The 14,762-nt window shown below is 40.7% G+C and overlaps 1 protein-coding gene across 2 annotated transcripts in view; it reads right to left on the bottom strand.

Moving 5' to 3' along the window:
• Positions 1 to 14,762, bottom strand: part of NUSAP1 (nucleolar and spindle associated protein 1) — a 32,389-nt gene that overhangs the window by 16,331 nt on the left and 1,296 nt on the right. For both annotated transcript variants that reach the window (XM_037018985.2, XM_017648543.3), the window contains exons 2-5: positions 9,194 to 9,262; positions 5,200 to 5,343; positions 3,514 to 3,634; positions 1,010 to 1,111 (exon numbers count right to left, since the gene is read on the bottom strand). In XM_037018985.2, the coding sequence (XP_036874880.1) occupies positions 1,010 to 1,111; positions 3,514 to 3,634; positions 5,200 to 5,343; positions 9,194 to 9,262 (436 nt within the window). The remainder of the gene's footprint in view (positions 1 to 1,009; positions 1,112 to 3,513; positions 3,635 to 5,199; positions 5,344 to 9,193; positions 9,263 to 14,762) is intronic.

Here is a 14,762-nt window from a genome sequence, read left to right as displayed (position 1 = left end):
CATAAACAGGTGTTTGGAAGAAGTTGATTCTTCCTCCTGGATGACTTTTTTTGAGAAGTTCAAGACTTCAGTGGAGGAAGTCACTGCAGATGTGGTGGAAACAGTAAAAGAACTAGAATTAAAGTGGAGCCTGAAGATGTGACTGAATTGCTGCCCTCTCCTGACAAAACTTGAATGGATGAGAAGTTCCTTCTTATGAATGAGGAAAGCAAGTATTTCTTGAGATGGAATCTATTCCTGGTGAAGATGCTGTGAAGACTGTTGAAATGACAATAAAGGATTTACATAAACTTAGTTGACAAAGCAGTGGCAGAGTTTGATAAGACTGACCCCAATTTTGAAGGAAGTTCTACTGTGGGTAGAATGCTACCAAACAGCATGCTGCATAGAAATCACTGGTAAAAGGGAGAGTCAATCAGTGTGGCAAACTTCAATGTTACCTATTTTGAGAAATCACTATAGCCACCCCAGCCTTAAGCTGCCACCACCCTGATTAATCAGCTGCTGTCAACACTGAAGCAAAACCTTCCACCAGCAAAAAGATTATAACTTGCTTAAACTCAGATGATGATTTTTAAATTAAGGTATGTACATTACTTTTTTAGACATAATGCTACTGCATACTTAATAGACTACACTATACAGTAAACATAACTTTTATATATATTGGGAAAACAAAAAATTCATTTGACTCACTTTGTTATTTATTCTTTGTTATCATTTGACTCACTTTATTACAATGGTCTGGATCCCAACCTGCCATATATCCGATGTAAGCATCTATCAGTCTGATGAAATAGGTAGTATAGTCATTCCCACATTAATTGGAGGGAGTGGGTTTACGAGAATAAGTTGTCCAAGGCCTCACTCACAGCTAGTGAAAGGAAAGAACAAGGATGCAAGCCCCTTTTCCAGTGTCTGAGCTTTTAGCTCTTCTGGTCCATTGCCTCTCCAACAACGCCTACAGGGGCAAACCATTACTTCCCGTTTCTCTGGGTACAAAACTTACTTGGAGTAGTGTTTGCAGTTTTCTTATTCTTTCCTGGCTTGGAAAACCCATTTGTGTAAAGAGACTTCTTTCTTTCTGAAGGCACCTTCGAATCTTCATTGCCTGAATCCAAAGACACAGTACTGAAGATTTTTTAAACAAATTCTTGCCATTAATAATTGCCTATAAATTAATGTGGTACATTTTCATATGATAGGCTCTGCCAAGGTGGTGGGAGAAATGGCACATAAGAAGCACAATTAATTACAGAATCACTACAATTTTAGCTAATATGCTTCTAGTAGGAGGCAGAAATTTTATGCTTCCTGTATAGAAGTTATATACATATACTAGAAATTTAAAAACACTTTTCTGGAACTTTTGCTATGAACATATTATTATAACTAGAATGATAAAATGATAAAAGCACACAATCCCACCAGCCTAAGAAACACCATTAGAGCTATGGCATTATTTCTTCAGGTCCTCTGCTTCTGTACTTGTTTTGGTTTTGTTCTTTAAATCCATGTTCTTGGAATCATGGTGCATGTAAGGTTTGCTGTCTTCCCCTGCTTACAATCATTTTCCATAATCTGATAGCTTTGTCAACTTTAAACAATCTACTAAAAAATATGCAAGTAGATCTTCAAGAAATATTAGTTATAAGGCCATTTATTAAGGTTTCCCAATACCTCCATAAAAGAAGGTGGAAGAATGATTCAATAGAGCAGGAGGGGGCTGCGAGGGATATTGCTTGGACCTTGGCTCTCAACCCAGAGGGAAAGTTCAATGAGAAACACGATATTTATAGAGTCAGAGTCACTCCTCACAAGATACTTATTACAAATGGAAAAACAGAAACTTTACAAAGGAGCAACTTGGCAGGTGTCACCATAACCTGGTGGCACAAGTTAACATGACTAGTCATAGGACCAACCAACACCTGTGCCTTCTGCAGTACTGACAGCAAATATTGGGACTATTCTTGCAACTTTAAGTCCAAAATTATGTCAGAATAATGTTTAAAATATTCCTCTCACCAGAAACCACATGATCAGATTTTTCTCCTTTTAAACAGCCTGTGTTTCAGCAGGCAAACCTGACTTAATGGGTCCACCCTCATTTTATCCACACCCCAAAACTGGGTGGGCCCTAGAGCTAAGTCTCCTTGGTGAAAGGGTTGGTGCAATAGCAGATGTTTGTAATTCCACCCCCACTTCTGACTGTTATATTTCTTTACATCTTGTTCTAAATCATGATTTCAAAATGCATTTATGTATGAGGCCCATGCAGTAATATTACCCAGGGTGGCTTGTTAAATACTGCAGATTCACAGGCTTACTTCAGACCTACTGAATCAGAACCTCTACTTCCTGTAAGTTTCCAGATTTAGATTTAGTCAAGACCTTCAAAATTCTGGGGAAAAGAGGAAGGCTCAGCATTCAAATTTCTGTACTTAACTGGTGGCCACTGGGCCAGCTCATCTTCTTTCTCAGTCCCCCCTCAGACCAGCTTCAGGTATCCAGACAGATTTTCTGGGGCAAGACTAACACTGAGACACTGCAGCCGGCAGGCTTCCCAAGGAATGAAATCCTGAAGCACCAAATCTTGTTAGGATGAGGGTACTGAAGTTTTCTGGTCTTATTGTAACAAACTTTCAGGTGAGAAAATCTAGGAAGAGGTTTTTAGGAGGTCAGAGTCTAAGAAAAGTACATTTATCTTAATAAAAATGTCCATGCTACTGGAAGGTAGACTTCGTGGCTCCCTTTTCACCATTTTGGCTGGGCAGGCAGACAGGTCTTCATGCCTGTCTCTGGAGCAGGCATGAAGGGCAATGACAAAACACGGGCTCTCCTCATCACCACGTGGAGATCAACTTCCTTAACTGTCCAGGTACACTCTTTTTCTACTTTTTCTACAAAGGTACTAAAATGGACTTGATGGCCTACTCTATTAGGTTCTAACTTTTGCTTTGATCATAGAACACTTAACATTTTGTAAGTGTTTGATTATAGAACATTTAACATATGGTATAATGGGCTAAATTGTGTTCCCCAAAAAGGTATGTTCAAGTCAGTCTCCAGTAACTGTGATACAACCTTATTTGCAAATAGGGTCTTTGTAGATATAATCAAATTAAAATGAGTTAATTCATGTAGATCCTGACGCAGTATGACTGATGACCTTTTACAATGATAGTTTAAAGCTATCAAGGAGATATCATTAAAGCTATCAAGGAGAATGCTATGTAACAGAGACAGAGATTTCGAGTAATGCAGCTGTCAGCCAAGAAATGTCAAGATCAACAGCCACCATAGAAGACAGAAAGAGGCCAGGAGGAATTCTACTGAGTCTCAAGGAGCAGGCCCCTGCTGACACCTTGAGTTCAGACTTTCAGTCTCCAGAATGGTGAGAGAATAAATTTCTACCATTCTAAGCTAACACTGCGGTACTTTGTTAGGGCAGTCCTAGGGCACTAATGCACGGGGCTACCCCTAGGAATTTGGATTCCCCCCTCCACTTACTTGGCACACCATTCATTCTTTTCCCTAAGGAAACCACATTTTCATCTCCTTGGCTCTTTTCTGGTGAAGAAGGGACTTCCACAGCTGTTCTGAGATCCTGGTTTTCCTGCTTTTCTTCATCCTGGAATTCAATGGGATCACTTACTTTTTTTTTTTTTTTTTTACATTTCTGCTCAAAGAAGTGAATGTGCAGCGGAATGCTTGTGGTGTTGACGGCTATTTTTTTTTTTGGTATCATTAATCTACAATTACATGAGGAACATTATGTTTACTAGGTTCCCCCCTTCACCAAGTCCCCGCCACAACCCCCATTACAGTCACTGTCCATCAGCATAGTAAGATGCTACAGAATCACTACTTGTCTTCTCTGTGTTGCACAGCCCTCCCCGTGCCTCCCCCCACATTATACATGCTAATCGGAATGCCCCCTTTCTTTTTCTCCCTCCTTATCCCTCCCTTCCCACCCACCCTCCCCAGTCCCTTTCCCTTTGGTAATTGTTAGTCCATTCTTGGGTTCTGTGATTCTGCTGATGTTTTGCTCCTTCAGTTTTTTCTTTGTTCTTATACTCCACAGATGAGTGAAATCATTTGGTACTTGTCTTTCTCCACCTGGCTTATATCACTGAGCATAATCCCCTCTAGCTCCATCCATGTTGTTGCAAATGGTAGGATTTGTTTTCTTCTTATGGCTGAATAATATTCCATTGTGTACATGTACCACATTTTCTTTATCCATTCATCTACTGATGGACACTTAGATTGCTTCCATTTCTCGGCTATTGTAAATAGTGCTGCGATAAACATAGGGGTGCATCTGTCTCTTTCACTGGGCTGCTGCATTCTTAGGGTAAATTCCTAGAAGTGGAATTCCTAGGTCAAATGGTATGTCTTTTTTGAGCTTTTTGAGGAACTGCTATACTGCTTTCCACAATGGTTGAACTAATTTATATTCCCACCAGCAGTGTAGGAGGGTTCCCCTTTCTCCACAACCTCAACATTTGTTGTTTGTCTTTTGGATGGTGGCAATGGGATCACTTACTTTTTTTTTTTTTGTTATCATTAATCTACAATTACATGAAGAACATTATGTTTACTAGGCTCTCCCCTTCACCAAGTCCCCCCCACAAACCCCATTACAGTCACTGTCCATCATCATAGTAAGATGGGGATCACTTACTTTTATCTTGGAATGATTCTGCTACAAATTTTAAGAAGAAATAAACAATGTAAATGATAAGAAGTAATCACTGTCTTCCAAAGATAGATACCAAATTGAAAAGGGGCTTAGGAAGAAAAGTAGAATTAGATTTTTGAGTGGCAGGTTTGGTTTGCCAGAATGTGAATCTGGGGACTGGGGAGACTAGGGCCCACTGGCTGGCTTAAGTGGCAAGATGAGCTCTCTTAGGGGTGAGACTAACACTAAAAGACCTGGGTAGTCTAATGACTGAGAGACTATATATATGTGTATATATATACACACACACACACACACACACACACACACACACACACATATATACATATGAAGCTAGAAAATAAAAATTAGGACCGTGTCTTATAAAAGTTATATTTGAATTAAAGGATAAAAGAGAAGAATAAAATCAAAATTAGAAGAGAAAGCTCCCTAAGCATACACCAATTTGGCACAGGTGGTGGCTTATTTTTAGTTTGCACATTTCCATTTACCTGGGAGTCAGGGGTCCTGTGGACTGTCCTGTACCTTCTCCTCATTTTGGTGACATGGCCAACTGGCTCCCTCTCAGCTTGCTCCTGGTGGCTAATCTGGGTCTCAGTCTTATCACACGAGGATGCAGAAATTTGACTTTCATCCTGAAAAGAGAGACGTTACTCTGCCATTTCCTATGTCTAGAGTTATAATGCTTAGGAAGAATCAGGCTTTAAACCGAATAAAGAACATGTTACATATGCCAAAGATAACTTTAAAACTCACTAGCCCTAAATTACAGGTAAGGTCAGGAATTATGGCATATTTAAAAAGAAACAATCACATTCAACAACCCAAAAAACTAAAGCTAGGATACTCAGCTAAAAAACTCAGCTGGGATAGCTTTCCAAGTTTACGTAAATAAGCAAATTAATAAAAGTGCATTAACTTATTGAATATACACTACATGCCAGGCAGTGTGCTATAATTAATAATGATTGCAGCTAAGAGTGCAACTTCACTAGGCTATTTATGGACTGTCTCATTTATTCCTCAAAGCCTATGAGACAGGTACCAGTATTATCCCATTCACAGATGAGGAGACTGAAGCTTAGAGTACACAGTAACTTGTCAAAGGCTGAATAATGGAATAGGGTAAGAAAGGCACTTGTGCTATCATAAACTAAATGAGTTACGTTAGTACAGCACAGGCGCTAGAATGTTCCCAACAGGCCTGCTTATGTACGGAGTCACTATAGGAGAATGGCTGCACTCTGTGTTAGCAAGGGATGGTGGGCTTTGTTATTCAGCATATGGTGCTGAGGAAACTACGTTTCTTGTACTTTTGGTGGTGGTGGGGGCAGACAATGAAACTGGATTGTTCTCTCACACCAGAATGAATCTGGATGCATTAAAGATTTAAATGTAAAAGATGAAACTAAAAGCTCTAGGAAAAATGTAGGTGAATATATTATCCATCATAAGTGTGAGGAAGCCTTATTAAGCACGTTATCTTACCTAGAGACTATAAAGAAGCTTGGTATTTTTTTGGTATTTTTTTAATAAATAAATTCCAATTTTTGAAATAAACTCGTACATATGGCTAAAAAATCAAATACTAAAGAGACTATATTGAAAAAAAAACTGGTTCTCTACCCTATCCTTCCTATTTCCAGGGCTTAATGTCAGGTGGTTATGTATCACTTGGCTTTTGTATTTTTCAACAGCTATTTTCAGTGCCTATTGTGTGCTAAAATTTAGCTCATTTATGCCATTCTCATCTCCCCATCCTCTTCCTGAAAATATTATACCACATTAATCACTCTACATATAGTTACCTTTGCAGCTGTAAAGATACTTAACTTTTAGATCTTGTTCCACAACTGCAGATATGAGCATCCTTAACACTCCTTCACCTAGTCCTTTGCTCTCTCTCAACCTGTCACCTCTTTGTTAATGTGTATAGCTTGTTATGTAGCTTAACTGAATTATCTGTTCCCCCTCTGCATAGAATTGAGTTGCTAAATCAGCAAGTTATTGTTAAGACCCTTTTTCTTTTTTTTAAAGCTTTTGTTTTGTGAATCACGTTTCCTCTAGGTTAATCTTTTTATTTTTATCTTTCTTAAGCTGACTGCAGACTTTACTCAAATGTCTAGTGACTGTTGATTATTCATATTTCAGATCAAAACAAGAAAAACCTCATTAGAAGCGTGAAAGTGTGGGAGGGTTCTTATCTGGTGTGATCAGATCTACCAGGTTCCTTAGGTGAGGAGAAGGCCACCATGGTGGGGGATCCTTAAATGCAAGAAGACAGAGAGCTTTGCTTAATGACCATTTATTTCATTATATAAATGAAAGGAAGGAGAAACCTTTCAATATTTTTGATGGTGGTAGACACCTGATGCTCTCTATGTGGAAGTAGTGGGTAGATTGCTTTGTATTCTGACTTTTCAGTCCATTTCACCACAGTGCCTGGACCCCACCCTCAGAAAGCTGATTTCATTGGTCTGGGATTTGGTGAGGAATATGTATTAGTATTTTTAAAAAGCTCTCCAAATGACTGCCCCATACATCCTGGGTTGAGAACCACAAAGATAAATGTGTTGTAAGTAAATGAATAATGAGGCTTAGATAATAGGTTTTAGACAGGGGAAAAATATTACAGAAACAGAATAGTTCCAAGTAATGTAAGATCAAGGATATACCCAAAGAAATGGATGACTGATGAAGAGTGGAAATGAAAACCACAGGAGTTTAGAAACAAAGACGAGGACAATGGAGACAGTGAACATGGAAAGCAACCAGGAGGCCAGCAGATGAGAGATGAATATAGGTGAGCATAAATTCAAAGGAGCAGGAATATTTAATGAGAGTAAAAGATGCAGCCTGGACCCCACATCCCAACTCCCTGGACAGTCATGGGGAGGAAGGGAAAAAGAAGAAACTGTTTCTACCATAGAAGTAGTACCCTTCGCTTACATGTAGTGCTGGAATGTGAAGAGACATCTTTAAAGCACTTATTTACACCTTCTCCCATCTCCACATGAGCAGAGTGCAGGACCCGTCCTCTTAACTGTCCTGTTTAGAAGCCTGCTGCAGAGATGTCTTGTTTTAACCTCATGCACCTTAACCATGGAATGTTAGTCTGGGAGGCTGACAGTGATTGGGGGGGAGGTACTCATTCCTGAATGTACCACGATGTACCTATAACAGACTTGCCTAAATCCAAGAATGAAGAGGTACACCTGGTTCAGACAAGGGAGGCCCTGGCACACAGACTAACGTACATACAGAGCTGGTCCAACTTGTACAGTTCAGGATAGCCCCACTTGAATAAGGCTTCCAGAGGGTCTGGTGTCAGTTACTCAGATGTGATCCACACATGTGCAAGCCCCAGGGGATTTGGAAGTCTGCAAGTTACACTATCCTTGGTACATTAATTATCTACTGATGTGCTGACTCCTTCTGCAGCCTTAGATAAACTCTGTCCATATCAGGTCTTTCCAACAACCTCACTATTGACAGAGTCACTACTTAGGAGGCATCTGACTGAATTCTAATGATCATCCTGTTCTTGTGAAATTTTTTCAAAATGGGAAGTCCCCCGAGATGCTGATTTTGAAATACAATAGATCATTTTTTATTTAATCTATCAATTACTACCCAAAGTAAAATCTTGATTTCAAATGGCACTACAATCATACATTCTCAACCACTAAAAAACCAAATTTATACATATACACAGATAATGGATAGTGATGAATCTGACGCAGAATATTTTAAAGCTGGAATTCAAGATTAACTCCTTTTCGCTCTTTTAATTAAAACCTGGAGTCAAAAAAATTTTTTTTTAATGTTAATAACTTGGAATATAGTTAGAGAGGTGATAAAGACAGAGAGAAGGAAGTTAGATTTTTCAGTTCATGTTTATATTTGCCTTCATTTCCAGATACCAAAGATGCTCTTCAAGGCCCAGTTCCTTAAGGCCTTTGAATATTTTCCTCTATTTCAAGCTAAGGATCCTGGCCCTAATGAAGCATTCATTGGTCCACTTAGGTGTCATTCCTTGTAAAAAAAATCTTTGGTCTGTGTCTCAAACAGCCCCTCCAATCAGCAGTAACTTACTATTAACCACAAGTCACTTCCACAGTCCCTATTCATCTGATTCTCATAACACTGAGCTCAGCAGAGGAGATGTTATTTTCATTTTAAAGAATAGGAAACTAAGCATCAAGGAGGCTGAGTTTTCAAAATCTCACAAAAAGGTTAACAGAGCTGCCTCTTCACCTTGGTTTTCTGACTTCATCCCTGCTTATTCCATGCCATCTCTGGTAACATTTTGCAGTTTGTTACAAGGCAGTTTGTCCACTTATAACAAGTAGTTATTATAAAAAGATTAACTATTACCAATAACAATCTCTTCGGTAATAAACGTGTTAAAGTCATCACTAATTGTGTTTTACTCAGTAACTAAATATGATTTTTTGCTAATGGATGATAAAAAATGGTACCTACCTGATTCTCATTTTCCTTTCTTGCTTCGTGTTTAAGATGGGCTTTCAAGGCTTTTAATAACTTGTTTGCCTGCAGGAAAATAAAGGACCTTATCAGAAGGGCCAAAATCAAATAAGTAAGAAAAATACAGGTTACTAACTCCCCCATTTTTGAGGACAATTATTTTCCTCTTTTGATCATCAGATGTCCTCTGGGCAGGCTCTGGGAACCCGAACAATCACCAAGGTAGACGTGGTCCCTGCCCACACCGAGTACACAGCAGATCGGGGAAGTCAGACGAGGGAAGAGGCGAGTACAACATGGAGGGAAGTGCCTGCGGGAGGAAGCCCAGGCTGTGTGTGAGAACACAGGTAGGCCTGGCCAGCAACTCTGAACTGCTGGGATAGACTTCAGCAGGCCACTGGACATGCCAGTTGTAAGATAAAGACATGTTACAACTGAGATACGAATAGGAGAGAGCTCGACCTAGGGAAAAGGGTAAAGAAACAGCGTGGGAAGGCAAGAATGAGGGGGGCCTGGAGTTCAGAGCGGCTGGTGAGAGAGGATGTGAGGAAAGTGGGCAGGGGCCCGATCCTGCCAGGCCTTTTTGTCTCTTAAGAGTATGACTTTACCCTCAGAGCAAAGGGCAGTCTCTCAAGAGTGTGAGGCAGCACATGGGGGATCAGTTTTATATTGCTCCGAACAGCCGCTCCAGCTGTACCACGTGCAAGTTGCAGCTGATGGGGGTAGGATGGAAGCAGGGCAACAGCTGGGAGCTGGTTGTAGAAAACCAGAGATGACTGTGGCCTGAGCTAGAACAGGGTTAAGGTGGTATGGATGGATGCAAAACCTTCTTAGGAAGTAAAATCAGTACGAATGTGGGGGTTGAGGAACGGAGAATCTTTAACATACCCAGGTTTCTGGCTTGGGCAGCTGGTGGAACAAGTGGGGGTCCCCAAGATGGGGACTACCAAAGGCAGGTAGTCTTAAAAGGAGGATGGTTAACGGTCCCTGGAGGAAGGAACTCTTAGCTTCTCTTCCCATGCCCAGGAAACCTTCCCTTCCAGTTCTCTCCTGAAAGAGGAATACTAATCTGGGTATATTTTCCTGTGCTTTTAAAAGGCCGAGCATATTGGCTGGGTTCTCTTTCCTTCCTCTTCCACCCAGGGAGGCAGCTGAGAGCCTCTGAGATTTCCTTCTCAAGAGGGGTCCGGCCCCCTGGCTCAGGTGTCCGGGAGAGGACGGCAGACGTCCCGATTCCGTTTGGGCTTCAGGCACAGGGGAGTCTGTGTTTAGGGTGGGAAGTACATCCTCCAACCCAGTTTACCCAGCTTTTTTAGGCACCACACCAGCTGTTAATAAGGTGGTACTTATTTTTTACTTGCTGTTGTTCCTTGAATCTCTCTTGGGGTCAACCTGCCAGTGGGTGACTGGCAGGGCAGAATTCAGGCCTTCTCGGTTCTTCTAACACATGCCCCTCCCCCCAACCATTTTATTAAGGTACAAATAACATACATAAAATTGTAAATACTTAACGTATACAACTTAATCTGTTTACAGATAAGTATACACTGGTGAAACCCTAACTACTGCCTTTAACTTCATCTCCAGTAGCTTTCTGTTGCCCCCTTTGGGTTTTCTCTTTTTTTTTTGAGGGGGTGGTGTTGTGGTAAGAACACTTAACGATCTATCCTCTTACGAAATTTTTAAATATACAATACAGTATTGTTAATCATAAGCTCTGTTGTGTAGATTTCCAGAATACCTTCTTAAAATAGGAAAACCTCACCAAGAATGCAACAATGATGAAACAAAGAGGTGCCTGTGAAGAATCGAGTACGGGAGTCTAGCAGGGTGAATGATACGGGGTGACGCTCAGAGCCGAGCTGGAGGCGCAGATGCTGGTTCAGCCAGGCCTCACACGCCCCCTCAGCCAGAAGGTCTGGTGCTGCTTGCTCACTGACCCAGGCACGGCAGAGCCGTTGCGAACCAGAGCCAAGCTCTCTGCACTGCCCCTCCTCCCCCGGGCCTCTAGTGATGGACCAGTAGGAAAACCGCCTTTTAATCAAGTGAGCTCAAATTATGATATATGACTGATATCAGGTGCTATGAAACAAGAACAGAATGAGGAACTTGGGTGGGGTGGGGCTGCTATGGAGTTAGGATGGCCAGGGAAGGCCTCTCAGAGGTGGTGACTTTTGAGCAGAGATGTGAATGAGCAGAAGAGGCAGCAGGTGAAGATGTGGGGGAAGATTCCAGGCAGAGGGAATCTGAGATGGGTTGGCTGAATCTGAAGGACTGAGAGAAGCCAGTGTGGCAGAGCATGGTGAACACTGGGATGGATGAGCAGGGGGCAGGGAGATCAGAGGTGACCGGAGGCTGCCTGGAGTAGAGGGTTATAGGCCACAGCAAGGAGTGTGGACGTCCTCCTCCCAACTTTCTATTACAAATAAATCTATAGAAAAGTTGAAATAGTATAACAAACACTATTATACTCCCCACCTAGATTCAACAATCATTAATACTGTCTTATATTGCTTTCTCTTTACATTAATACACATTTCTTACCAAGCTATTTGGAAATATATTTCAGATATTATACTTTACTAAATATATCAGCCCATCTCCTAAAAACTAGGGATTTCTCCTACATAACCTCTAACACATTATCATAGCTAGGAAAAGTAATAATTTCCTAATATCCTCTGATTATGCAGCCATAATCTAATTTCCTCAAATGTCTCCAATTTTAGCCGTTTTCTTTTTTAAAAGTCTCCCTCCAAATCAGGATCAAACCAAGTTCCTCACATTGCATTTGGAGGAATCTGGACTTTATTTTAGGTGTGAGGGAAGCCACTGGAGCACATTGAGCAGAAAAAAATGACAGATTCTAAGGTTTGAATGTCACCTTGGCTACCAAGAGAAACTGCTGTAAGGCAAGAGTAGGGGCAGAGCCAGTGGACTGATGCAGCGGTCAGGAGGTGACGTGCTGCGGCCCAGATTTGCAGCACTGGAGATGGTGTCCAGAGGTCAGATTTCAGGAGTACTTGGGAGAAAGATGGATGGGTGTGGGCTAGTGAAAAAAGTATTTAAGGGTAATATAAAGTGAGCCTGAAAGCATTTACTGAGATTGGGAAGAGATCTTAATTGTTTTGAACTGATCATGCTGTTAAAGATACATGTAAATCCACGAGTCAGCAGCTCCAGGGAGAAGTCCCACTGGAATTGCAGATTTGGGATCATTAGTCCTCTTTAAAAGAATGGATAAAGTTATGAGAGTAGGGAGATAAGGTCACCAAGGAAAAAAGCATAGTTAGTTAGAAAAAAGAAGGCCAGGGAAGGAACTCTGAGGCACTCCATATTTAGAGATTTGGCAAAGGAAGAACCAGCAAAGGAGATTAGAAAGAAGTGCCACTAAGGCAGGAGAACACTGAATATCAAGAAGTCTAGAGAAGAAAGGGGTTTGAGCAGAATTTATCTCACACTTGAGCAGTGTTAATCTTACCAATGCTGCCAATTGGCAGATGAGGATAGAGATGCATCATAAGCTTTGTAAGATGCAGGGCATGGTGGGCTCAAAGAGCAATTTTGGTGGAAAGGAATAAAAGCGTAGAGAAACTGGGCAGTAGATGAAGGACACGGAGTCAAGAGAGGGTCTGTTTTTGTTTTAAAGATGGGTGATATTAAGAATTGATTGCCTGCATTATGGAAATGAGCCAGCAGAGTGGGAGAAACTGATGTAGGCTAGGGATCCAATTGCAGCAAGGTAGCCCTAGAGGAGGGGATAGGATCCTCAGCACAAATGGTAAGGTCGCCCTCAGGCATAGCCTCTTGCTACCAGGCAGAAGGTGGAGTGCAGGGACAGCTGCAAGACTAGTTGGGGGTGGAAAGATGAGGTAATTCTCAGCTGATGGCACCTATTTTTCCATGACCTATGAGGAAAAGTCATCAAGTAAGGGGAGGGAATCAATCTGAGGTGAGAAGATATGAAATAATTATCTTCAAAAATGGGAAAATTAATGACTTACCACCATGAAAGTGTCATTGAATCAAATGCTCATTTTATGACTTCTGGTTACACATTTAAAATTAAGCTCAGTTGACAAAGTTCAGTGATTTTCTCCAGCTAGAATCAGCTGGTGAGGTACATAGAAGGATTAAGCACAGAGGTGGGTTTAATCAGATTTGGTGAGGAAGGCGAGCTGCAACAAAGTGGAAATAGTGCCCATCTTTGTCATCTAAGCTTGCAAGAAGGAAAGGGAGGGCATGAGTGAGAAAACGACCAGTGGCCACACAGTAAATGTTAGTAACCGACTCCTTCATTTGGCCCTACCACTAAGAGTATTGTTTCAAAAAAAAAAAGAGCTAATATTTTCTCCTCTAAATTTATTTTGAATGTTGTCATACTGGTAAGGATAACATAAATGATAACAAGTCTTACTTTGTTAAGTAAGGGTTTTAAAATAACCAAATCTTGATAATTTTTTAGAGCAATTTATTCATTTTGTGCAATGTACTCAAAATTTAAAAATAAAACTGATTTCATAAGCTCCTGGGCCACATCAACTGAAAATAACTTAGAACGTTTCAATTATGGAAAATTTTTATCAGATACAAAAGTAGAGAGAATAGTCCATTGAATCCCAATGTTACTATCCCCCAGTTTCAACAATTACCAACATTCTGCTATTCTTACTTCAGCTCATCCCCCCTTTTTCATGGAGTATGTTATAGTGAATCCCAGGCACCATATTTCACCTGTAAATACTTGGCATGTATTACCAAGAGACAAAGACTTATAAAAGAGAGAGAGAAAGGGAGGGAGAGAAACATAACAATACCATTATCACACCCAACAAAATTAATACCATAAATATTTTAATATCTAGTCCAAGTTTAATTCTCTCCAGTCATCTCAAACGTGTCTTTTTATAGTTGGCTATAATAAAGCCTTGTATGGTTAAATTTGTCTGGGAAATAGTACCTTTCAACAAATATCTACTGACAACTACTCTGTGGCAGACAGTGTGTTAGGCAATGGGGTCTACAGTGACAAAAAATACCGTACTACACCACTCTGTGAAAACAGGTGATGGGCTACTCCAGGTCAGGTGCCTCAAGAGACAACGATAGGTACGACTTTCAGAAAAAGATGTTACTTGTTATAGCTCTTCAAAGATCTAAATGGTTGTGGGGCCTTAATGTTAGTCAGAGCTCTGAACTCAGGAGGCCTCACTGTAACTCTCTTGTCACGCTCTGGTGAATTATTCTAGCACTGCCAAGAAGCAATTGTAAATAGTTCTGAATAATTATTCAGTATCTCCTTTTATAAACTGTACCACACTTAGTGCTGTAGAGATCCAAGGTGAAATGGATGAAATGCTTGTCCAAGGAGCTTAACTTTTAGTAGAGAATATATATACACAAATAACAAGAATGCAAGGTAGAAGCCTGAGAGTGCTCAAAGAGAGTACTTGAAATTAAACTGTTTTAAAAGAGGGCTCCTGGGATTACTGGAGTGGAGGACCGATGTCCAAGGGAATGAAGAGAAGGGGACAAAGCATCAAGTCAATGATATTTTAGTTGGACT

This window comes from Manis javanica, chromosome 8 (genome assembly GCF_040802235.1).
Source record: "Manis javanica isolate MJ-LG chromosome 8, MJ_LKY, whole genome shotgun sequence".
Lineage (NCBI taxonomy): Eukaryota > Metazoa > Chordata > Mammalia > Pholidota > Manidae > Manis > Manis javanica.
The sequence above is the reverse complement of the archived record's forward strand: the minus strand, read 5'-3'. Positions and strand labels throughout refer to the sequence as shown.